This window comes from Lepidochelys kempii, chromosome 11 (assembly GCF_965140265.1).
Source record: "Lepidochelys kempii isolate rLepKem1 chromosome 11, rLepKem1.hap2, whole genome shotgun sequence".
Lineage (NCBI taxonomy): Eukaryota > Metazoa > Chordata > Testudines > Cheloniidae > Lepidochelys > Lepidochelys kempii.
Genome location: NC_133266.1, coordinates 32,049,607 through 32,075,891, shown reverse-complemented (window position 1 = coordinate 32,075,891; position 26,285 = coordinate 32,049,607). Strand labels below are relative to the sequence as shown.

The window sequence follows — 26,285 nt, the reverse complement described above, 5'->3', positions numbered from 1 at the left end:
GAAGCAGACATCTAGGAACACTGGGACATGCTGTGGCCCAACACTCCCATGCATGCAAGTAAGGAGGTACAACGTGCTCACTCTCCTGAGCTGGCTACCCATATTATGGGGTGCAATGCTGCTGGTACAAGAAAAACAGCCTCTATAGGACTACTACTTCTCCTCTCTTCCAGTTGGGTTGGGAGTGGGAAGAGCTGTGCTGGAGAAATAATTTGTACCAACCCTACATCTTGGGCAAATTACTGCTTCACTACCCACCCTGGCACCAGATAGGGGCTGAGAACTGTGCTTCTGGAGCAGCACCACCCATTATCCTTTACACAGGACTTGTTATCAAGACATGAGTTGCCCTACAGTGCAGGGAACAATCCTTTGCCAGTGCGGGGGATGGACTAGATGGAAAAGAAATGGTTTTCTTTTCCAACTCAGATTTGTGTGATATGATTCTCTGAAAATTTCATGAAAAGATAGAAGATTCTACGAAGTCAGGTGAATGAAGCCATGTAACAAGAAATTAGTATACTTATGAAGTGTTTTATTGCCAGAAATGGAAGAAAAATACAATACAGTTCAGCCAGCAACTATTTCCCTATGTTTTGGTCCTTTTGCAAATAGCATTTAATAGCGGATTGTGGTTAGACGAGCTCACTGTCAAGCAGACATGACTATTTTGCTTTATATCTTAACATTTCCGGGGTTGTTGGATGATGTAAATTCTTTTGGGCCATATACTCTTCTCTAGGGCTGGTCGTGGCTTTTGATGAGCCACTTGTGCTGCTGCTGCAGGAAATTTATGGCTGATCTGAAAGATTAAAAGAAAAAAGTCACAACAGAAAAACACTTTTTCTTGCTATTTTTCTGCTGAATTTCATCTTGACACAAAGATTTTTTTTTTAAAAGCTTTTATATTTTAGCAGACCAATCTTAAGTGTCTGCCATTGAAACGAACAGTATACACTGGAGACATAGCAGCTCCATGTATTTGACTAGCAGTGAAAGACTCCCACCTAGTTGTCACCAACTACACTGCATACATACCAGTGTCAAAGTTACTTCAGCCTGGTTAACATGTAAATAAATGACTGGGGGGGGGGGGGGAAAGAGAGAGAGAGACACACACACACACACACACACACAAACTATAAGGGGTGCCAAGCAGAACCAATCAGCATTCCAGCTGCTGTTAAAGTCACTCTGAATCTTTCCAAGTTCCAGTCGTTACAACACTAGCCCATTGTGATATCTGAGAACCTCTTCCCGATCCTGGAGAAAACTGCATGTCTGAAGAATCTGGGAGGTCAGAGAGAGTGGAAGAAATGCTAAGTTAGAATAGAGGAGTTAGGAGATTGGGAGGAAAAAGAGAGGGGAGGAGAATGGAGAGCCATGTGTACTGCTAGTTTTAAAAAAAGGAAAAAATAAATTCTGCGCTAATTTAATCTCTGATGTGACTTTGCTGAGCATGTCCCACACCAGGAATTTGATCCAATGAGTTAATGTTACATACAATATTTATATGCTGAAAATGTATTTAACTGAGGCTTCAGTAAGCGCTAGGCAAAACTAAGAATGGAATTGTCTCAGGCTTAGGACTTTAATGACATCATGTGTTTGTGGAATATAGGCAGAATCTTTAAAATCGTATGTAATGGGAGTGCAAGTTAAGAAGCAGCTTGTAAAACGGGTTCACTCAAAATGTGTAAACTGCAAGTGGAGTCCTACAGTGGATCACTATGAAATGCACTGGATGTTGCTGTGGATTGCAACCAAAACTGACAGGAAAGATGTCCCATTCATAACAGTCTGAGAGAGAACTGCAGTACCATGGGAGTATCTGCAAAGGCAGAGGTCAGGAAACAGCACTGGAATCTCCAAAGTCTCACATTAGTCCTCAGCCACGATGGTGGCATGGGCTATTGGACAGTGCTGGGGCTTCTTCTAATGTATGTTGTGTGTGATGCCCAAGAGGATCACCTGTGGCTGTTTTGCTGACACTGTCTTGACTTCCTTGTGTCTATTTTGCTGTAGCTTTGTTTGAAACTTATCAGGGCTGATGGGCACCTGTCCTTATAACATTGTGAACTTCCCTCAGCTGTTTCATATAGGTGATCTCCTTGCTTGTGCTCATCTGAGTTGAATTAAATTAAACACTTAGCTCAGTTAAATTAATCTTGTGGTTAACGCACAGGACTAGAATCCAGAAGATCTGGGTTTATTCCCAGCTCTGCCATTGACTTTCAGAACCACCCTCAGTTATTTTCCCCAAGTTTTTAATAAATCTGAAATTAATGTGGCCCTTTTAAAAACTTCAAACTATACCATGTCTTGTTATACCCAAAATATTTGTGTTCTATTAACAGTCACAGTGGAGTACAGAAGAGAGTTCAAAGTTACATCTTGGTAAATTAACATTTTAGAAATACCATAGCCTCCACAGAAAAACAAAACCTCTCAGCAATTAATTTGTAGAATAATTTTTTTAAATACCTAGTTGAATCCAGGACATAGTCCCACATCCATTAAATTACAGCAGTTATGGTAAATCAATTTTATGTTATAACACCTTGTCAGCATTTCTTTATAAGACTAAACAGGCATGTGTGCCCTATTCCACTACATATACTTACTTTCTCCAGTGCATCGGCTAGTAAGACACCCATATTTTGCATTTTTGTAACACTAACAATTGAGCTGCAAAGCAAAAGACAGATTTTTTTCAGGATTTTTGTCTCCCCAAATGACTTAAAGGAAACTTTGAGAATAAAAGTAAGGATATAAACAACATAGCCTTTGTGATTCAGCTGTAACTTTGCTCTATGATATAGGGGGAAAAAATAAGAGTTTACGATCATCTCCCTATAATTGCCAGGTACATAGTTTTCCCTCTCAATTTGTACTTGGTAACAGGAAACTAGAAACAAGATAATACTTTTCCATGGTGCCTGATCCCCCAGAAGGCCTCTTTGATGAGGAATACATTTCTTTGTATGTTGCTGGGCAGTTTCACTGATACCTAGAAATGTTTCAGGAAGTCACAAGGTCTACACTGCAATAAAAGACATATGGCACGGCCAGGGCTGGCCCAGGTCAGCTGACTCAAGCTTGCAGGGCTTGAGCTGCAGGGCTAAAAACTGGAGTGTACATGTTGGGGCTTAGCATGGAGACCAGGCTCTGTAACCACTCACCCTCATGATGTCTCAGAGCCTGGGCTCCACATAGAGCCCCCGTGTATAAACTGCAATTTTAGCCCCACAGCCCGAGTCCATTGACCTGGCCCCTGAGACTTGATGTCATGGGTATTTTTATTACAATGTAGATGTACCCTCAGTTTAAAATTTTACTCTCCCCCCCCGCCCCATCTCAAAACTGGGTCCATTATTATGGAAAACATTACTAATATTTTTAGAACTAAAAAATAAAAAGGTCCACTTTAATTTGAAAATAGGTCTATTGTCAAGCTCAGATGACTTTTACATCAAAAACCTTATTGTTTGCATTTTTCCAATGCATAGACATTTTATCAAAATTCAGATTAAACCAAGATTTAGAGGCTATGAAGTCCTATGAATTTAAATGGCAACAATATTTGTGTGAAATTCTCAAAAAAAAAAATTGTGGATTTCACACAGATTTGATGATACTAAAGTTTATCTATCAGAAAGTGCACGTATCTGAAGCATTTTCAGTTGAGTCTACAGTGTTCCCATTTGCACAGACATCCATCAGGGGAAGACTAGGACTGATTATTTGTCTGTTGCTACCTACATTGAACTAGCCACATTAAAAGACAATTCTCACCTGAACGGGAAGATGTAACTACAGCTAGGTTTGTTTATTCTGTAGATGCAGCAGTAACAAGTGAACTTACCAATGGTGAATTTAAAATACTTCAACAAATAGACATACCAACCAAGAACCAGATCCTACTACCCTCTGAGACTGCAAATTCCAAGGAGACTAATCACAGTACAAAGTTACACAATTAGGCCCCTAAGTTATCTGCCATTAAATTTTTTTAACTTTCACCTACTAAAGATATTTAAAGTAGTCATTCTCTAGATAGATTTTAAATGGCGAGATTTAGGGAAATTGCATGAATTTATTTCTCATGAAAGATGTCTGACAGTTGAAGTCCTCTTTTAACAGGACATATATATCACAGATGCTGTTGCCCTACAACTGGGCCAAACCCTGACCCGGAGAGGCCACCTTTAGAATGAATAGTCCCATCTCCAAGCCTCCTCAGTCTCCTGGCTAAGACTGCCAACCTGAGTGCCCACTGTGATGAGACCCCTGTTATGAGTCCAGTAGGAGCTAGACTCAGGACAAACTCAATTCATGTAGGCCACTTTACAGGTGTCAGATGGTAGTGATTATACCACCACCAACCTGAGCCACATTTGAACCAGTGATCTAGAGGGTAAAGACTGCCTAAGACATTATCAGCCCTCCAAGCCACACTGTCCTCCTCTTTCCCTAAATCACTGGATTATTCTCTGTGAATGAGGGGCAGTCTTTGCTCCATTTATTATGACACTTAAGTTTCCTGAACAAGTTAACATGTATGCATTATGAAACAGCTACTTTAAAATGTTTTATAATTTTTATTGATAAAAAATGAGACCTCTTATTTGTAGCTTTTACATAATTACATCTTGAAAATAAAGTTCAGTATCCCCTGCGTAAAATATACTCCAGTAATCACTTATTTCTTTCCAGTTTCTAATGGATTTTATAATTAGTTCTTTGTTTACTAGTTCTGCGTGCCAGAATCAATGCTGTCACCTCAGCCCAGTTCCAGGAATAGTGTTTTAGTTCAAGGTCTTCAGAGCCAGCAAGGGAAGTGCAGTGCTGATTTCTGTGGGTCTGCCAAAACAATTAGGAGCAATTTGTTCCTCAGCTTTGAGAGCAGCGGGGGGGGGAGGGGAGGGGTTATGATAAAACAAAAAACTATAGATTAGAGGATTTTAAAAGAGATCAGATTTAGTGTCAATTAAACCCAAGTTTTGGCAGGTCAGTCACATAGACTTCCTATGTCACCTTGGACAAGTCTCTCTGGGCTTAGAGTATGATGTCTCTTAGGGTATGTCTACACTGCAGCTGGAAGGTGTGATTCCCAGTGTGGGTAGGCAGACACACAACTCAGTTTGAGCTAGCAAGCTAAATATAGTAGTGTGTATGTTGCCGCATGGGCAGCAGTCTAGGCTAGTGGTCAGAGCCAGGGGGTTGTGTGGGCTTGGACCTGGGTGGCTACCACCACCAGTTCCAGCTGTGGTAGATTCTTCCTGTGCTGTCACAGTGGAGTACATTTGTAAGGCTGCCTTCCAAGAACTCCGCACTAAGTTAGGACTTACAAGGTATGCTAGGAACAGGACTGGGATGGAAGAGACATTCTGGGGACAGGGCTACAACATACAGCTCTGTGGCCCATATGGCAGCTTCAGGAAGCTGTTGTAACATAGATAGGCCCCCAGAGCTGTCTAAGGTACAGTGGGGGCCGCTCCAGCCCCTGGAACAGCCCAGGGTCAGGAGGGTGCTTAAAGCTACCTTAGCCCCATTTGCCTCCAAATGCACCCATTGTTTCAGGGAAAGAAAGACAAGATCAGATTTTCTAATATTAAAAACACTGAAAAAAGAAATAGATTTACAGAGTTATACATGCTACAGCCAGAAGGGACCATTAGATTGTCTAGTCTGACATCTTCTCTGTCACAAGCCACTAAATTTATTAAAGTTATGCTTGTATTGGAGTCCAATAACTTGTGTTTGGCTAAAGCTTAATTTGTGTTTTGGGTAAACCATAATTTCCAGAAAGGCGTCTAGTTAATCTGAAGACATCAAGAGATGGAGAATCCACCATTTCTCTTAATGGTTCTCCCTGTTAAAAACAATTGTGCCCTATTCTAATTTGAATTTGTCTGGGTTCAGCTTCCAGAAACTGGTTCTTGTTAGGTTTTTCTTCTCTAGATTAAAAAGGTATTTAGTACCTGAAATTTTCTCCCTGTGAAGGTTCTTATGCATCATAATCAACTCACCTCTTTCTTCTTTTTGTTAAACTAACCAGATTGAGGTCTTTATGTCTCTCATTTGAAGGCAGGCATTTTCTCAAGCCCCCTAATCATTTAAAATAAAACAAAGCTTTTTAAAAGGAGACTATAAAGAAGCAAAAATGGGTACAATCCAATTATTTTTCTTTTCAGATTACCTTCAAATCTGCCTTTCATTTGTATACTGCAGAGTTTAGTGCTTGCTAATTGCACCGTTCAAAACTGTAAAGCTTTATTCTTTTTGGAAACCTGATCCAACTTGCTGTTGATGTTTCAGGGTAAAATTAAGGCATAACTGCAGATGAAATACCTTGTTTTCTCTTTTCCAGGGTTCTTGGGATTTTTCTCAACAGCTCCATTTTCTTGCTTTTTGGAAGCTCTCCTACTTCCATATTTGACTGTTAGAAAACAATTTACACTGTGTGAATAGCTTAAACAGCTACAGAACTGTTCATCACAAGGTTGATTTATTTTGTTTTGTTTTACCCAAAAAAAAAAAAACCCACCCAAAAACTGCACAACATATACTCAGGAAAACATAGTAATAAGATAAAAGATTAACTCTCAAGAGAGAGAGTTTGAACTCTCTGTTATGGTTCTTCTGCAGTGTGGGTGGAAGTTGAAAACAAAAATGAGACCCAGAGAACCACCCAAGATTATCTATAGACTACAGCATGACCAGAGTAAGTTCAAGCTATTGCAATCTTTAAAAAAAAAAAATAAAATAATAATTAAAAAAAAGAAATCTTATTCTTCAGAATAGAAACTATACTGGTTCTAAAATTTGGCTGCCCTCATGCATTCCTTCCGAGAAATCTTAGATGCAATTGTTTATAGATTATTATTATTTTTTAAAAAGTCGAGTCCTTCTACATCAGTTTTCAACACAGCATATGACTAACAACAGGAAGATTGTTTACATGATTTACTCAAGATACACCAGAATAAAACTGTGTGTATAGTACAAGTTATAATGCAGCTAGGAATCAACTGCATATTTATCATGCACTAGTGTTCCTTCAAGCTTAATTATAATTTATTAAAATGCCTGCCAATCACAAAACCAATTAGTACTAATTAAGCTACAGATGACCTAACAATGACAATTTAAGTGTTGAGCAATGTCAGACAAATTCAGCTTTTTGAAGGAGCATGTAAAGATATTTCAGATAACTTGTCAAAGCAAATACCTTCTTCCTGTGCACAAGACTATTTGTAAATTTTATAACTGTCAAAGTAAATAAGAACAAGCTGAATATAGATTTTTGGTTCATTTAATCTAGTTGTTTCATCTTATGGCAAGGTTCCTATTCTGCATTTAAAAAAAAAAAAACCACCAAGACAAGAGTTTCTTTCAGATCTATAGTTTTTGGGGGATGGCACAAGCAGGAAAGGAAAATACTGGAGGTGCCCAAAAATTAGATCTGAATCTAGATCCAAATATGTGGTTTGCATCTCTAGAAATATACAATAAGCATTTGTAAATCACATATTTTGACAGTAGGATACATAATTTTCATTTCAGAGTGGTAGCAGTGTTATTCTGTATCAGCAAAAAAACAAAACAAAAAAACAACCCCCCCCCAAAAAAAACCCAAAAACCAAGGAGTCCTTGTGGCACCTTAGAGACTAACAAATTTATTTGGGCATAAGCTTTCATGAGCTAAAACCCACTTCATCAGATGCATACAGTGGAAAATACAGTAGGAAGATATATATACACAGAGAACATGAAAAAATGGGTGTTGCCATACCAACTGTAATGAGACCAATCAATTAAGGTGGGCTATTATCAGCAGGAGAAAAAAAAAAAAACCTTTTGTAGTGATTGGTCTTGTTACAGTTGGTATGGCAATACCCATTTTTTCATGTTCTCTGTGTATATATATCTTCCTACTGTATTTTCCACTACATGCATCTGCTGAAGTGGGTTTTAGCCCACGAAAGCCTAGGCCCAAATAAATTTGTTAGTCTCTAAGGTGTCATAAGGACTCCTTGGTTTTTTTTTTTTTTTTTTTTTTTAGATAATTTTCATTGAAGTTTTAATAGTGAGATGTGAGGCTCCAAATATATATATGCAGAAGCATGTACATATCGTACAAAGCTGCCCACTGCATGAAAGAAGAGGCTAAAGGAATACAGGGAGGGACCCCAAGATACCAGGGCATTTAAAAAAAAAAAAAAAGAAGAAGAAATCTGCTTGTGTACAATTATTTTGTAAATTGCAAGTCTAAAAATAGATATACCATTCAGAATGAATATGCTTTTAAAGACAAATTATTTTGCATTTTAAAAATGAAGTTTAGTAAATTATTGGAGTCTAATGTGCATTAACTGACTAATTAGGAGGGGGAAATCTTAGTAGATTTAGAAAAGAAGCTTTTGAACATAAACTGCAGAACTTTTATTATGTGGATTTAGTGTGAAATAACATGTGGGGCAGCTATAGAGTACTAATCAGAACAATTTTTTCCAAAGTCCAGTAGGTCTTCACACAATTAGCTAATGTACATAGGGATTAGTTAATGTTTGTACAACTTTGAATATTTAAAGCACCAAATAAATGCCAATTATTATGACAAATCATAACTGCTTGAAAGGAGAAGTTATATATAGTACTACATTAATGATCTTCAGGTTATGTGAACAAAGGCACCATCTAACATGACATCTCAGAGTACTTATATGTTTCCTGTTATATGCTGAAAAAGACGACAAATTAATAGTTATTTAAATGCATCAATCACATTTTTTGTTATTCCTTTATATCACATTCCTGAGTAAGTTTATCATCACTCTGCTCCTCCTCTCAGAGTTGCCACAATCCAGTGTTTGAGTTTCAATTCAGGACTATGGAACGGATTATGAAGTCCCAAACACTCACATGTGATTTCACCTGATAAACAGGAGGCGATCCATGAGGAAAGAAACAACTTTCATTTACACACAAGTGTTACTCAGAATTTATACAGCAGCTATAAAAGTATTATTAAGTATATACTTCAAACTGCCTGTCACAGAGTTTGCAATCCAAGACCTCAGTCCTGAAATCAGAAGTTCACAGATGTATTCTTATCCCCACAATGGGTTCCACTGAAATCACTGAGGTGCTATATAGATACAAGTATCCACTTGTGCAGAGTAGATTGCAGGATCCAGGCCTTCTACTACCATTATTGCATTTTAAAGGATACTGCAACTACAGAGGGGCGTTGATAAAATGTTAAGGGCCCAATTCTGTAGATGTAGCTCAGGCACATGCCCATAGACTTTAGTGCAAGCTTTGGCTTTGTAAAACCTAGGTTATAATTTGGTAAAATAATCCAGAAAGTGGCTGTAATTCCTTAAATGGACATTGTCAAATTTGGAGATTCTAAGTCATGGTATACCTTTCAGCCTCTCCACACACTCTCTTCATCCGTGTGAATTGTTATTCACCTTTTTTATTTTTAAAAGATTAATAAAGGAAAATGCAAACCAGCAGACAGGGACTCAAAAGGGATGAAAGCTCTTGTTAACACACCAGAGTCAGGGACTCAGGACTGAGTCTATTCCCAGCTCTGCTTAAGAGCTAGTATGCAATCTTGACACCCACATTTTTAAAACAGCTGCTAGTTTTGGATGCCTGCACCACAGCCTGCTTTTCAAAACAGGGACCCAAAATAACCCAATCACTTCAAAAAGTACCTGCTGAACTCCCTGGCATAATATTTCCTTCCATCCTCACAGGAGCAAGTCCACTCTGACTTGTAAAAACAATGGACTCCTTGTTGTTTTTGCTGATACAGACTAACATGGCTACCACTCTGAAATAGGACTTGTAATGCACTTTGGGATTCTCAAATAGAAAGATCTGTAGAAGTCGAATCTGGTTGTTAACATCATCAGGAGAAACCCCAGGATAGCAGCAAACCGGGGTGAACACAGGAGGTGGAGGAAAGTGTGAGGGTGGGTCTTTCCAGAAGTGAGTGGTGATCACGACAGAGTTTCACTGATACCCTGTCAGGCGCTCACATTGGCTGTGTTACACCCCTCTCCCTCTGGGGAGCTGCAGCAACAGCCCCAAAGGAACCAGCCGTGCAGAGCTGGTCATGGGGCCAGATGCTGCCGAAGGGCTGCTAAAGGCAGGGAGAATTGCGCGGCCAGGCAGAGTTTGAACGTCAGGTGTGCGCAAAGGCCAAGAGGGGGGACGGGGTGCGAGAGTCTCACCCCTCGCTCGCCGCATCCCGGACCCTGCACGACGGGACGGGGGTCCCACTCACGGGAACACAATGAGGTAGGTAGGGAGGTGTGTGTGTGTGTGTGAGAGAGAGAGAGAGAGAGAGAGACCCCACGCCCCCCGGAGCACATTACACGATGAGGCGCGCGCAAGCGTGTGTGTGTGTGTGTGTGTGCGTGTGTGTCCCCGTCCCCTCTTCCCAACCACAACCGCGGGGAGCAGCCGCCAGAGGAAACCAAGCAGCTTCCTTGCAAAGCGGGGGCGCCTACCTGCTGGAGGGCGCCCGCCTTTCAGGGGGGACGGCGGAGCTGACGCTTCCTTCGCCATGGCAGGGGTGGGTAAGTGTGGACGGGCGGCAGCCAGTCACGACGCTGCAGAGGCGAGCCCTAGCTGCGAGCAGGCGCACGGCGCTCCCTTTTATGGAGGCAGGGCAGGGGGCCTGCCAGGGCAGCGCAGAGCAGCGGCGTGGTCGGGACAGCGGGGAGAACGCGTGTGGGCGGCGCTGGCGGAGAGAAGCGGGTGTGGGAGCTTGTGCTGTGCTGTGCTGGGGGGCAGCAGAGGAACGGGCTGGGCGGTGTAAGAATGGGTACAGTGCGGGTAGGAGAGGAAGGGGGTGCGGTATAGGAGTGAGGGGTGGGTACAGCGGGGGTAGGAGAGGAAGGGGGTGCGGTATAGGAGTGGGGTGGGGACAGTGGGGGTAGGAGAGGAAGGGGGTGCGGTATAAGAGTGGGGTGGGGACAGTGGGGGTAGGAGAGGAAGGGGGTGCGGTATAAGAGTGGGGTGGGTACAGTGGGGGTAGGAGAGGAAGGGGGTGCGGTATAAGAGTGGGGTGGGGACAGTGGGGGTAGGAGAGGATAGGGGTGCGGTATAGGAGTGAGGGGTGGGTACAGCGGGGGTAGGAGAGGAAGGGGGTGCGGTATAGGAGTGGGGTGGGTACAGTGCGGGTAGGAGAGGAAGGGGGTGCGGTATAAGAGTGGGGTGGGGACAGTGGGGGTAGGAGAGGAAGGGGGTGCGGTATAAGGCTTAGAGGTGGGTACAGTGGGGGTAGAAGAGGAAGGGGGTGCGGTATAGGAGTGAGGGGTGGGTACAGCGGGGATAGGAGAGGAAGGGGGTGCGGTATAGGAGTGGGGTGGGGACAGTGGGGGTAGAAGAGGAAGGGGGTGCGGTATAGGAGTGAGGGGTGGGTACAGTGGGGATAGGAGAGGAAGGGGGTGCGGTATAAGAGTGGGGTGGGGACAGTGGGGGTAGGAGAGGAAGGGGGTGCGGTATAAGGCTTAGAGGTGGGTACAGTGGGGGTAGGAGAGAAGGGGGTGCGGTATAGGGCTGAGTGGTGGGTACAGCAGGGGTAGGAGAGGAAGGGGGTGCGGTATAGGAGTGAGGGGTGGGTACAGTGGGGGTAGGAGAGGAAGGGGGTGCGGTATAGGAGTGGGGTGGGGACAGTGGGGGTAGGAGAGGAAGGGGGTGCAGTATAGGGCTATGGGGTGGGTACAGCGGGGGTAGGAGAGGAAGGGGGTGCAGTATAGGAGTGAGGGGTGGGTACAGTGGGGGTAGAAGAGGAAGGGGGTGCGGTATAGGAGTGGGGTGTGTACAGTGCGGGTAGCTGAAGAAGGGGGTGCGGTATAGGAGTGAGGGGTGGGTACAGCGGGAGTAGGAGAGGAAGGGGGTGCGGTATAGGAGTGAGGGGTGGGTACAGTGGGGGTAGGAGAGGAAAGGGGGTGCGGTATAGGGCTCAGGGGTGGGTACAGTGGGGGTAGGAGAGGAAGGGGGTGCTGTATAGGGCTGAGGGGTGGGTACAGTGGGGGTAGGAGAGGAAAGGGGGTGTGTATAGGGCTGAGGGGTGGGTACAGTGGGGGTAGGAGAGGAAGGGGGTGCGGTATAGGAGTGAGGGGTGGGTACAGTGGGGGTAGGAGAGGAAAGGGGGTGCGGTATAGGGCTCAGGGGTGGGTACAGTGGGGGTAGGAGAGGAAGGGGGTGCTGTATAGGGCTGAGGGGTGGGTACAGTGGGGGTAGGAGAGGAAGGGGGTGCGGTATAGGAGTGGGGTGGGGACAGTGGGGGTAGAAGAGGAAGGGGGTGCGGTATAGGAGTGAGGGGTGGGGACAGTGGGGGTAGGAGAGGAAGGGTGTGCGGTGTACGCATGAGGGGTGGGTACAGTGGGGGTAGGAGAGGATAGGGGTGCGGTATAGGAGTGAGGGGTGGGTACAGTGGGGGTAGGAGAGGAAGGGGGTGCGGTATAGGAGTGGGGTGGGTACAGTGGGGGTAGGAGAGGAAGGGGGTGTGGTATAGGAGGGAGGGGTGGGTACATATACATGGTAGAGGGGCATTGCTGGCACATGATGGCATATATCACATTGGAAGATGTGCTGGTGAACAAGTCTCTGATAGTGTGGCTGATGTGATTAGGCCCTATGATGGTGTCTCCTGAATAGATATGTGGACACAGTTGGCAACGAGCTTTGTTGCAAGGATAGGTTCCTGGGTTAGTGGTTCTCTTGTGTGGTTTCTGGTTGCTGGTGAGTATTTGCTTCAGGTTGTGGGGCTGTCTGGAAGCAAGGACTGATCAGTCTCCCACGATCTGTGAGAGTGATGGGTCATCCTTCAGTTGATAAGTTGAGGATGCTTTGGGAGGTTTTAGTTGGGGGCTGAAGGTGATGGTTAGTGGTGTTCTGTTATTTTCTTTTTTGGGCCTGTCCTGTAGTAGGTAACTTCTGGGTACTCTTCTGGCTCTGTCAGTCTGTTTCTTCACTTCAGCAGGTGGGTATTGTAGTTGTAAGAACGCTTGATAGAGATCATGTAGGTGTTTGTCTCTGTCTGAGGGGTTGGACCAAATGCGGTTGTATCGTAGAGCTTGGCTGTAGACAATAGATCATGTGGTGTGGTCTGGATGAAAGCTGGAGGCATGTAGGTACGCATAGCGGTCAGTAGGTTTCCAGTAAAGGGTGGTGTTTATGTGACCATGTACCAGCAATGCCCCTCTGCCATGTACATTGGCAAAATTGGACAGTTACTACGTAAAAGAATAAACGGACACACATCAGACATCAAGAATTATAACATTCAAAAACCAGTCGGAGAACACTTCAGTCTCTTTGGTCACTCAATTACAGACCTAAAAGTGGCAATTCTTCAACAAAAAAACTTCAAAAACTGACTCCAACGAGAGACTGCTGAATTGGAATTAATTTGCAAACTGGATACAATTAATTTAGGCTTGAATAAAGACTGGGAGTGGATGGGTCATTACACACAGTAAAACTATTTCCCCATATTTATCACCCCTGCTGTTCCTCAGACATTCTTGTCAACTGCTGGAAATGGCCTACCATGATTATCACTACAAAAGGTTTCTTTGCTCCCTCCACCCCCGCTCTCCTGCTGGTAATAGCTCACCTTACCTGATCACTCTCATTACAGTGTGTATGGTAACACCCGTTGTTTCACCTTCTCTGTACATAAATCTCCCCACTGTATTTTCCACTGAATGTATCCGATGAAGTGAGCTGTAGCTCAAGAAAGCTTATGCTCAAATAAATTTGTTAGTCTCTAAGGTGCCACAAGTACTCCTTTTCTTTTTAAAGATTATTAGCTAACTCAGCAAGAAGCACTTGCATTTCAAGGTACTAAACATCCTTAAGTATTTACAATTAGTTTATGTGCTTAAAGAAAAAAATTCGTAAACCTGTGTTCAGGTATGAAAGCAACAGTACAAAAGGGAATGGTGGTACTCACATAAAATTCTTAAAGTGCAAGATGGAGTCCACTAGAAACTCAAATATTTTCAAAATATTGTAACTTATTAGACATCTGTAGCACACCAGAGGGTTGCTTCTTATACTTTTGAATCCATCTGGGCAGATGTTACATTCCTGGCCGTACATGCTACTTGTCATGAGTTACAGTGTAAAGCTTCAAAATTTTCATTCCATGACCTAATGTAAATTTCAGACATTGAGCCAAATTCAACATAGGTGTAAGGGGAGGCAGTGACTTCCATAGAGAAGGATGAACTGGGCTCTATACCATATCTGTAGCAAAAAAACCTTGTGCTTTGAGGGGTTGCGGGGGCATAAAAGAGAACAAAATGTATTTATTTCTTTTATTTTCTGAATGATAATAATACTCTAAAATTTGTAGCTCCCATTTGGGAAACAGTAATGTATGTATGATGCTGGCAGACCAGATGCTAGCGCATGCTAAAGCCCCAGGTCAATTCACTTGTGTATTAGTATAAATCAAAGTAATTGTTAAATGTATAAGAGTGTATTTGGTGGTTAAACTCCATGAAAACTAATGGAATTTTATGTGCGTTGTTTTTACTTATTTGTATCCTGGTATAATAGAGTAGCAAACATTTACATTGTGTTTACCCCTGTAACTATAAAAACCCATCAAAGGAGAAAGAAGTCTTGTGAAAAGCAGATGAAGAACTTTTAACAGAAAAGTGCTAATTTCAAAGCAAGTGGTCATTGTGTATGATGTTTGGAGGTCAAAGACTCAAAATGCATTTCTCACTCTCCATCACCAAAGGAAAAGCCTACGTGGGTAGTGACGCTGTCAGCTTGTTTTCTGTGAGAAGAAGCTATAAGAATAGATTAAAGGAAACACCCTTCATCTCTGGATTATTTCGATTCTAACAGGGTGGAATAATGAACAAGAAGACCGAGATCCACAGAGTTATTCTGGGTAGCCCTGAGAGACTTTTGGGAAATTGGCAGTTTATTACATCACTGCCAGCGTTTGGAATTATAGACTGTGACTCACCTGTACCTATATTTTACCTGCTTTAACCTCTCAATAACTCTCACTTTCTTTTCTTAGCTAATAAATCATTAGTTAGTTTACTATAGAATTGGCTACCTGCATTGTCTTTGGTGTGACATCTAGAGTACCAAATGATCTGGGGTAAGTGACTGGGCTCTTGGGATTGGGAGCAACCTGATGTGATGTGATTTTTGGTTTAAATGACCCTTTATCATAAAGTCTAGTTTGTCCACGTGGCAAGATAGTCCCCTTAGACTCTCCAGTCTGTCTGTGACTCCATGGTAAGACTGGTACAGTGATCAGGAGTTCACATTTGTTACTGACTTGGTGAAATCTAATTATAGAACATACTACGAGTTTGGGGTGTCTGCTCTGTTTTTTGTCAGTCTGCCCTGAGGTAGGTACTCACGGCCGTGAGCCACTCCAGACAGTGTGACAGTATGGTGAAAAATACCAGACACTAGGTATTCCAATGGTATTAGCATTTTAATAAATACTGTACATTTCTAAAAACCCAACTGATTCTTTGTGGTATCAGTCAAAGTTTCAATTATTCAAGAAATTTTCAGCTGAAAGTTGACTATGTAGCCATGTAATTTTATTCTGTCATGCAGGTTGAAATTCATTCACTCTTCTGCTTATGCTAAATGGGGCCAGAATTTCATCAATATCTATTTTCCAGTATCTTGGAAATTATTGTGAGTATTGTACTTACAAAAAAGTAAACAAAAGAGTATTTTACTGACAAAAAAGTAAACAAAAGAGTATTTTAAAAAAGAGAGATAAAATTAATAAAAATCCAAATACAAAATTATATATTTCATTATTATCATCAAGGTATATAGCCACCTTACAGATTGAGTGTCACCTGGAATTAGTCTCTGGCTAGGTTCTTATGATGCGTTGTCTGGATGTTCAGTCTGTGTCCATCACTGGTGATCTTATTGTGTCACTGAAGCTTATGGCAACCATGTGATCGCTGATCATGTAGTGGCATTCCTTGATAAAAATGCTTTGTAATTTCAGCCAAATTATTTCCATACCAAGAAAAGCTCTGAAAGCGAACCAATGCTGATGGAGGAAGTTAGTGGGTTCAGCTATGAATATCCTCACTGGTGATCTTGTCCTGACCCTTAATATGAAGCAGCTGATAAAGACAATGAGAATCAAAATCAATCCACCACTCTTCAGCCTTCCTCTGCAACCAGACTTCACTACCATACAATTAAGTTGGTATAACCATAGATCTATTGAGCTGCAGATTTGTGGTATGCTTGATATCACAACATTTCCACCAAGGCTACTGAAGGGCCTAGAACAGAATGGCAGCTGCTGCTGTACAAGCAGCCATATCTTTAAAACATCTTCCAACACAATCTATAACCAGGGGTACATTTAAGGGTCAGAACATAGTCACCAAACAAGCAGCATTGGGCCCAATGGTCATGTCACTTCAAGCTTTTTTTAAACATAAAAGGTAAAAAATAAATAAATAAAACAAATCACAAGCCTAAACAAAAGGGAATCTCACCCAAATTGTGTTGACTTGCATATTTCCAATTATTGGAAACTAGTACCATGGTGACACTTTTCCTTGGCAAATTGTTCTGGAATGCTATCCAGCTCCAAATTTGTTATGGTCTGTCTCAATAGGAAGGAGCTCAAGGTCACTCAGCTGTGTCTGTTATAGTGTTGAACGCATGTAGTTTTGGGCACATCTTTCGATGCTCATTGCACATTCAGCATTAGCCACTTTAACTGGTATGGTGAGAAAGAGTGGACACAACATTTTCATTTCTGGTAAAACATCATCAAGAGAACTTGACACTATGAAATTCAGATCACTCTGCACTCTAAGTGACAAACTTAACATTGTGTCTTTTGTAAAATAATACATCTTGAAAGACAATCTCATGAATCAAGTCTAAAGAAAAATATAAGTATTTTGCCATGAATTTCAGAACGTTTTCCTTTGATTCTTCTGAAATTATTTTCTGAAGTCACGTGGGATGGAAGAAACCAGATAGAGTAGCTACCTCTTGAAAACAATCACATGGAGATCTTAGTTCTGTGATGACATTGTCTAAAACGTCAAAATATTCCTTCAATGGTTATCCTTTGCTTCTAAGACAGAATCATGTGCAAATTCATCATCCATGCGGCATACACGTGTCTTCCTATGGCTTGGATAGTTTACATTTTCAAAGCCCATTCAAATCACCTGTTCTGTGACTCTTTTACAATTTCCTCATACTTTTCTTCAGATCTGAGTTTGCTAAGCTCATTCACTATGCTCTCAAATGTCCGGAGGACTTGGAACAGATCAATTTTCTTTGGCTCAAGGATTCCAAAAGCTGGAGTCATGACAACTAAGCTCCTATGCCACCATGACAGATTAAGGTAGAACATCCAATCCATCAAAGACACGTTGCTTTTTGCTCAGAGTATGTCCTCACTACCCTTTTGTTCAGCTAGTTTCATCTCCTAGACATTCAATTATAATCTGAAAATTTACTGTCATTGTCTCAGTGGATTTCATTCAAGCTGCCTATCTAGTCTTGCAGAGTGCCTTTAGATGTAAAGGTCTCCTTTATTCTTCCAAAGCCTATTCAGTGTCACCTGCTGCATCAATCCTGTCAATTTCTTCAGGGGCTGAAGTGCATCATCAGGTTCCCCTTCTCACTGCAAAATTGTACTCTCTTCAGCAAGAGTTTGAAGATAAAGAATATTTTTAGACTCAATCATTAGTTTTTCCCATTGATAATAAGAGTCTGTGAAATATTTATATATTTCCTGCAAAATTGCGAAGAAAACCTTCAGGTCTGGACTGCCTTTATTTTCAGAACCATGCACCAAAACTAGGTTAATTTGATGTGCTGGGCAAAGGATGTATAGTGCATATATTTTGTCTCCCTTGCCTGAAAGGTATTCTTTCACTTTTGCTTGAAATCTTGCATGACCTCTGCCATAACACTGGCCCCATGTGCCTGTCCAGAAAATGTGTTTGGAATCTAATCCATACTTGCAGAATAAAACATTAGTTAACTGCTCACATAATGATGCAGCATCTGCCTTCCTTACTGCCACAATGCTTACAAAATTCTCTTTTATATGTACTTTTCCTTCAGTATGATCAATATTAGCAAAGCAAAATGGTCATTTGATCAACATGACTAATATCCATGATTGCACCTGCAATGACAGGAACAAACTTAGCTTCTTTTCAGCTATTAAGTATGAGCCTCCTGGTAACTGATGCTAAAAGACTTATAAGTTCATCAGTAATTGTTTTGGTCAAGTATCTGATTCTCTTGGTGTCACTCTTATGCTGGGCAAAAGTTGTATTATGGTAAGTAGCTTAATGAGGCTTAAATAAATACTACAACTGGTGCCCTCCAACACTTTGCGGTGGCCATGGAAGGGGACTAGCTAAAGTGTGTAAAGCAATATTTTTAGTACTTCTTGCCATTTCCTAATATTTTCAGCTGCTTGTTTATCAAAACATGCATTGATACTATGACCCGTCACAAACTGTAGAGCTGCCTCATGTGACTGTAGATGTTGTTTCCTCTTCCCATGAACAGACACTGACTTTAGCATATTCTTCCAATCATTGAAATCTGTTAAACACATTGATTTTTGAGTTTCTGTATCCCCGAACAACAAGGAAATGTGACAGTATACACAATCTGAACAATATGGTATCTAGGCACATGACATGCAAATCTTCAAAGAGTGCATTTTTCATTTTGTAAACTGAAGACGAAAAATGGTTTATAGGAAAAAGATGAAACTGTCCATTTGGAATATCACTTTCAGTAGGCTGGCAAGGACCAATCTACACAAGCACACACAATTGCTTTTGTGATAAAAATGAATCTTAAAAGCGACTTATCAGATGTGAACTTCAAACCTATACCTTTGACCTGCTTCATTGTTGGCCTGGGGTAAGGAATAGCTTCCATATAAGGAGAGATTAAAAAGACCAAAACTGTTCAGTTTAAAAAAGAGACGACTATGAGGCAATATGACAGGCCTATAAAATCATGAATGGTATGGAGAAAGTGAATAGGAATGTGTTATTTACCCCTTTAAAAACCTCAAGAACTAGGGGTCACCCAATGAAATTAATAGGCAGCAGGTTTAAAACAAATATAAGGAAGTACTTCTTCACACAACACACAGTCAAAATGTGGAATTCATTGCCAGGGGATGTTGTGAAGGCCAAAACTATAACTGGTTCAAAAGAGAATTAGATAAATTCATGGAGGATAGGTCCATCAATAGTGATTAGCCAAGGTGGTCGGGCACACAATCCCATGCTTTGGATGTCCCTAAACCTCTGACGGCCAGAAGATGGGACAGGTTGACTGGGGATAAATTCTCATTAAATTGCCCTGTTCTGTGCCTTCCCTCTGACCTTGCTGACTGTATCACTGTATGACACTTCCCAAGCATCTGACAGTGCCACCTGCTCAATATCCCATTGAGACAGGTGAATACTGAGCTAGCTGTAATCTAGTATTGGAGGCTGCCGGATGGTAATGGCAAGGAACTTTATCCGGATTAATTATCAAAATAATGCATGCTGCTTCTTGCCTGCCCGGACTGGCCACCAGCAGCAGTGATTCACCAAACTGAACTAGCAGGGCAACATTCTCTGCGTATTAGAGGTCTCAAAGCAAAATGGTGTTCAGCTCCATGCTACCAACAGCTGCCTTCTTAAGCTTATCCCCTCACCAATCAATACCGATATTGAACAATGATGACGACAGAACGCAGCCTAGCTGAACTACTGTAGAAATAGGAAACCATGCCACATATCTACTATCAACTTGAACACAGTTTTCTGTTCCAATCTCTTCTCTCAAAATGTAAATCAAGGCAACAGTTGGCCAAGAACAACTAGCTTTCCTCACTATAATTTAACATATGAATAGTTAATAGAGTTCAGTCAACATTTTCCAGCAATGAGTGGCACAAGCAATTTCTACATTTGTAACATTTAGAAACAATATTCTCCTGGTTTTATTTCATCAGGGTTTTTTTCCTGTTTAAATATAAATCCAGCAAGCTAGGTACAGCATATTAATGAGAATATCACACAATTGAACATTACATACAACTGAAACACAGTCGGTGTCAATGAAGATGTCTAAATTCTACCCTATTTTTGAAAAATAAGGCTGTTTTACTTATGGTCTTAGTTCAACGTCAATGTACCATGGCTATTGAAATATCTCATCAACAGTTCAAATGAAGTAGGTTGCTGGAAATAACAAAGTCTAGTTTTGTAAAAGTGATGGTCACGAGCATAACTCATACGGAAACTTTTTGCAGGATTGGGTCCTAACCTAACACTAAAATAACTTCAATTAACTGAAAATAAGTATATGCAGTAACGCTCTCTGAACCCCATTTTTAATTCTTATAATCCTATAGTCCCAGTAGTTAATCCTATTTCATCCTATGCAGAAAGTAGATGTCTGATTATCATAATAATTATATGTCTTTACAATGAAATGTAAAGACACCAAGCAGATAAATCTAATCTTAAAGCTTTATTTATTGGATATAATTTTTTTTTACAGTTTAAGTTACACTAAGTTTCAAATAAAAATGCTAGTAAAATATTGTCTTCTAAAAGCTATCACCCTATGGTGCACACTTTCTGGGCTAATTACTGGACTGGTCTGAACTACATTAAAGGGACACTATGGGTACTTTGAAAGAGACTATAAAGTCAAAGTTGCCCCAAAATTTAGATTTTGTAAAATAAACCCTTACAAAAATTACATACTTCAGGAATTAAATATAAATTCAATAGAATTTAAAAGAACACCCAAAACCTTAGAAACTGGCTACAAAGTGAAACTGGCCTGACTATATTCATTGTGCATGTGAAGAGACATGCAAAAAGTAAACAAATATGAGCATGAAACACTATAGGGATCTGGTGAACATGGGTTCAGCTTGCTCACTCATCCAGAGGGGGCTGATAAAACTGCACTGGATAATTCCAGGTGCATGGATAGCCCTGGAGTGTATCCAACGGGGCAGGAGATACTGCACTGTGGCACAGGTGCCTCCAGAAATGCGGGGCAGATTTAAATGGAAGTGAGTCAGGGTAGTAAAGGGGTTACTGTACCCAATTGTGCTAGGTATGGACTAGAGCCCTCCCCCAGAGGGAAAAGGAAAGGTTCCTTGAAGAAGAGGGTGGGGACCCCTACACTGAGAAGCCCCGGGGAGGAAGAGGAGCAAAGACCTCCGGGGTAAGGAACATGAGAACCATAGACAACAGAGCTAGGAGAGGGTAGACAGAGAGGAAGGAAGTGCAGGAGAGATGGCCAGCCCAAGCCCCTTAGAAGGAGAAAAGGGGTAACTGGAGCTCACCACAATGCAAATCCCAGGAGAAGAAATGGGGACCCTGCTGGTGGCTTGGGAGAACCCAAGGTCTGGGATGTCCAGCAGAAGGTTGGGATTGGCTTCGACCCACTACCAGAAGAAAAGGCGATAGAGGAGAAGGGACACCTGCAGGGGTGCAATTGGTGTGTGGACCTGTGGGTGGCAGCAGAGCTATGGGGACATCCACCCCCTAACCAGTGTACTTTTTGTAGGTGGGGGATGAAGGAACCTCCAGAAGATAGCCCCAGTGATTGCCCGAAAGAGGGAGAGAGGCTTCCCTGGACAAACCCCAGCAGAGGGGGGTGGAGAGGCTCAAGCAGGATGAACCTGGCGGTTCATAAATGGGGAGGTGTGTGACAGGGTGCTGGCTCAATAGGAAACCCTGAGCCAGCCCTGTGTCACACCAGCTCCAATCAGGAAAAAGGAATTGGAGCTGGCTGAGTAAGCCCAGCCCTACGTGGCAAACTGGGAACAGCTGCCGGCCTTGCTAGCCAGGGGCTACATAAAGGCTGGCAGGAAGGAAGCTGAGGGAGAGGAAAGGGAGGAGCCAGGGAGTTAGAGGCCACTCTCCCCTGCTGGCTGCAAGCCTGACACTGTCTGTAGATACACGGTGGTGGGAACTTTTACTGTAAATAAAGAGCATGGGTGATTGCACCAAAGCAGAGGTCTCTGGCTGGTTTGTGGGTGCAGAAGCAGCAGAGGATCGAGGGACCCACCTGAGCCCTGTTAAAACATGAGAGATACTATTTGGGGATATTATTATTTTTAAGTGTCATCAGCATACCTTGTTCTGCATGTGGGTATTACAGAAGAAGAGTGGGTTTTAGATAGGATTTGAATGAAAAAGTGGATGGTGGCTTCTCAAACTTGGGCCTTGATTATTCCTACCTAGTTCCTGTGCCTTCCATGCCCCAAGATCATCACATGGAGGGGATCCTCTGCTCCAGATATCCCACTGTCTGTGGCGGGGAGTGGGAAGTCAGGTCAGGGCCGGCCCACAAAATTTTGGCACCTGAGGCGGGGAGCTCAAATAATGCCCCCATGCCTCCTCGCTTGGGCCAAAACTTTGAAAGGTCTCAATTCTGCCTTCTTCCTGTTCTACTCCTCTTATGGTACTGCTCTGCTACCTTCCTCAATAAAGGAGAACTAACAACTTAAAATGCCTTGTTCAAAAATTTTAAATAACACTTAACTTTCAAACGCCTGAACAGCAAATGTAACTTTTCTTGTCTGCATAGTAAACACTGGCATTTTTATCTGTTTGAATAATCAAAGTGGTGATTTCCATGCCTTCTTGGTTGCAAAGATTTGAACTGCTTCCTGAAGGTCCAGTCTGGGCCAGCTCATGTTCTACTGAGATGGTTGCAAGGCTGACGAGCCTCTCCTGTGTCATTGTGGAGTGTAGATGTGTTTTATTAACTTCAGCTTGGAGAAGCTGCGTTCTCCACTGGCAACTGTTACAAGTATGCGCAGAGCAACAAAAGCATTTGGAAAGAGGGTGGTCATTTTATTTGTGCACATATATTCCAGAACAGCCTTTGGAGTTGATTCTGCTGGAAAGTATTTTGAAAGTGCTTTCAGTTCATCACCTAAATCACCCGCATCAATATCGCGCATGTCATCATGTGTCAACACTGTCTCTAGTGCCCTGCATTGCTGGTGTAGGTCTTCTTCAGGTATAGTGAGGAGTTTCGGAATATCATACAACATTCAAAATATACTGCTGTGTTCCTTTAGCTGCATGAAACGTTCTTCAACTGACTGTATTGCACAATCTAGCACCTGGTTAAAGAATTCAACTTTGAATTGCTGTTTGGGGTCTCTTATGGGATTATCCCGTGCCTCGTAATCAAAATGTCGTCTTCTTCTTTGGTGACTCTTGTATTCTTCAATGGGTGGGAAAATAGCTTCAGTGTGAAGTTCCTCTGCCAACTTCTGTGCACTCTTCAGAATGTTTTGAAATCCCTCATCTGACCGGTAAGACTGTAGGTATGACTTTGCTTTGTCCAGTTGTTCTATTGCTCCAGATATATCAAGTTTAACACCCTGGAGTCTCTTGCTTACAACATTTATTTCAAACAGTAATGCCACAACACTAAACCACACAGAAATGTGAAGTTATATGTTTCTGGTGATTCCATTTCCCTCTGCCACTGTTCTCCCACGAACAGCTCCTGTCATAGCATTATCCTACATAATGGCAACTATGGCATCATCCATCTTCCCAATATGGTGTTTGATAAGCTTTATCGCCTCCATTCAACTTTCCCATCGTGTGGCACTCAGTAATTTTAGTGTCAGAGAGGATGTTCCCAGATGTTGCTTCAAAATTTGTCATTGATGAGTTGATGGAGAGAGAAATACATGGATGCTTTGAATTACATTAAAAAAAAATTCAGCAGCCTCACTAGAAGCTGATGCTGCATCACTGACCACCAACTTCAATGAATGAACTGCATGGGACAAAAAAAGCTCAAGGGTTTAAACTCTTGGATCTGTGTCTGCACTCCTCTGTTCTTTCCTCTCATGTTGGCACCATTATCGTAGCCCTGACCTTTCATGTCAGCGATCACAGTTCCCGTATCTTCCAGCTTTTTAAGAAGCACATTTGTCATACCACTTCCTGTAATATCATCAATGTCAATAAATTCTAGAAAATGCTCTCTGACAGTCACCATTGCAGGGACATTTTCACTCGGTTCTGTTGTTACAAAATGCACCATTAAAGTCATTTGTTCCGTATGGCTGATGTCAGGTGTGCAGTCCAGAATAACAGAGTAATATCTTGCTGACTTCAGATCTGCCACAATCTTCTGTTTGACTTTTGTTGCCAGTAACTGTATGATCTCATTTTGAATTGTTTTTCCAAGGTAGTGGTGTATGTACATTTCGTGGATGGTAACTCTTCTTGGATGCTCCTGGAGTACAGCATCAAACTCCACCATCAGCTCTACAATTTTAAGGAAGTTTCCATTGTTTGACGCACAGGGCTGATCTGAAGTGCCACGCAGTGCTAGGTTTTGGGTAGGAAGCATTCTCACAATGGCAATGAGCCTTTTCAGAACATTTTGCCAGTAAAGAGAGACTGATGCAATCTTCTCTTGATGCTGATCATCTATGGGGGCCTTTAACCTTAGTCTCATCTCAAGCTCTTTCCACCTGTGGAATGCTCTCTGGTGGTTTGCTGCCTTCTCATGGGATGCCAGATTTCTAGCCAGATTTTTCCAGTCCTTTGTTCCTGTAGAACCCAGTGTAGCTGGAATATTAGACTGGAAGAGTTTGCAACAAAAACAGTATACAGCATTCTGGTTTTTGAGTACATAAGCCATGGCCTCTCCATTTTGTCACCGTTGGGGATTTCACGCCAGTAATGTGTTGGATGGAAACTTCTATTTTCATTGTCTTTGGGGAACGTGAAGTTTTTCACTTGCTGTTCCCCAGGCAGTACAAGGAAGTCCCTCAGGCTACTGCTCAAGTGGGTCCACAGTCCTGGATCATCTAGACTTAAGGAACTAAACTCAGCAGCAGCTGTTTCTTGCACCTCTAGCATACTCTTTTCTGATCTACACTTTTCTTCAGGAATGTGCATGGTTACATCCATTTGAGATGGAGGTATGGATGCTGCAGTAGCTGCCAGGTCACCTGCACTCTAACTGGAAGATCAGGCATCTCCTCACCACTCACAGCCTCACTGGGGCCAGAAGGCTCACCGTGAACATTTGTCTCTCAGGAGAGCTCCTTCCTGCTTCGACAGAAAAGCTTCATTTGCCTTTTTTTCTTTTTCTGAATTCTGCCCCAGAGGGGGGTTTTCTTTCACTCATGACTACTGTTCTGTGCCAGCTATAGTGGCTCTCAACACTCAGTTGAAGGGGACAAATAAGCAGGCTGGTAGGAGGGCCTGAGTGAGGGAAGATATCAGCATCTTAAGGGCCTAACTGGCTCCTACTACTTCAGTTGACTGCCTGTTCTCCTCAAGTGGGTTCAGGGAAGCAGCAGGCAACAGGAAGCTCCCTGAGAAGCTGGTGTTAATCAGTCCAGGCTGCTGGGGGTGCTAGAGAGGTACATAAGAGGCTCCTCCTCCTCTCTGTCCCTGCAGCTCCTGCTGCTTTCTGTTATTCCCTTTCAATTTTTCTCCTGCCTGCCTGTTATGTCTCTTGTGCCTTCCTTCCTCCAGCACAGCACTCCACCATCTCTGTGCATCTGGAGCAGAGAGAATACATATGCACCAGCAGGAGACACAATTTTCTACACTCTGGGTCCTAGTGGCAAACCCCCCCAGTCTGAGGTGGCCACCTCATGGTAAGGCCAGCCTTGAGTCAGGTGCCTCTGTGGCACCATCGCCTTCAAACTCCATGGAAGGCTCTCTGAGGGCCAAGGTTTCACTTGGGCGGGGAGACAGATGCTAGGCGAGGGAGGAGTGGGCAGGATTCAGGGGGACAGTGTTATCCCCTCTCTGGCTCCACGAAAATTCACTAAAATATTATTGTCTGTATTTTTTTGCTGAGTTCTGCCCCACTCCCCAGGGTGTCTCAGGGGAATCAGTAGCCAGGAGGCATCTATGGTAGAGCTATGCTGCCAAGGAATGCTTTGGGGAGAGCATTGCTTAACTTGTGAGTGCTGATGGGGATCATATCACATCGTTGTGCAGCACAAATCACTTTCCCAAAATGTAACTCAGACTACTATCTAGCTTTCTAATATTTGAAAATAGCATTTAACAAACAAAAGTTCAACACTAGCAATGGGCAAGGAAGGATATCTTATCTATAAGGAAAGGGAATGGATGTGAGAGACATTGGAGGACTCAAAGTAAAAGACAGTAATGCATGTGGGGTGACAGGATCAGTGAGAGGGAAAT

The 26,285-nt window shown here is 42.5% G+C and overlaps 1 protein-coding gene across 6 annotated transcripts; it reads right to left on the bottom strand.

Moving 5' to 3' along the window:
• Positions 1 to 514: 514 nt before the first annotated feature.
• On the bottom strand, positions 515 to 10,711 carry DAPL1 (death associated protein like 1). Of its 6 annotated transcripts, XR_012154262.1 has the most exons (6): positions 10,533 to 10,711; positions 6,355 to 6,442; positions 6,033 to 6,111; positions 2,625 to 2,688; positions 1,135 to 1,290; positions 715 to 802 (listed from the first exon to the last, which is right to left on the bottom strand). XR_012154262.1 is itself a non-coding variant. In XM_073305537.1 (5 exons), exons 2-5 carry the CDS (start codon positions 6,434 to 6,436, stop codon positions 683 to 685), a joined length of 345 nt encoding a protein of 114 aa, XP_073161638.1. In that variant the 5' UTR covers positions 6,437 to 6,442; positions 10,533 to 10,642; the 3' UTR covers positions 515 to 682. The 6 variants fall into 6 exon arrangements, 4 of the variants coding, with proteins under 4 accessions (XP_073161638.1, XP_073161639.1, XP_073161640.1 ...); XM_073305537.1 differs by lacking the exon at positions 1,135 to 1,290 and having other exon boundaries at positions 515 to 802; positions 10,533 to 10,642; XR_012154263.1 differs by lacking the exon at positions 6,033 to 6,111 and having other exon boundaries at positions 10,533 to 10,685.
• Between the last annotated feature and the right edge of the window lie 15,574 nt (positions 10,712 to 26,285).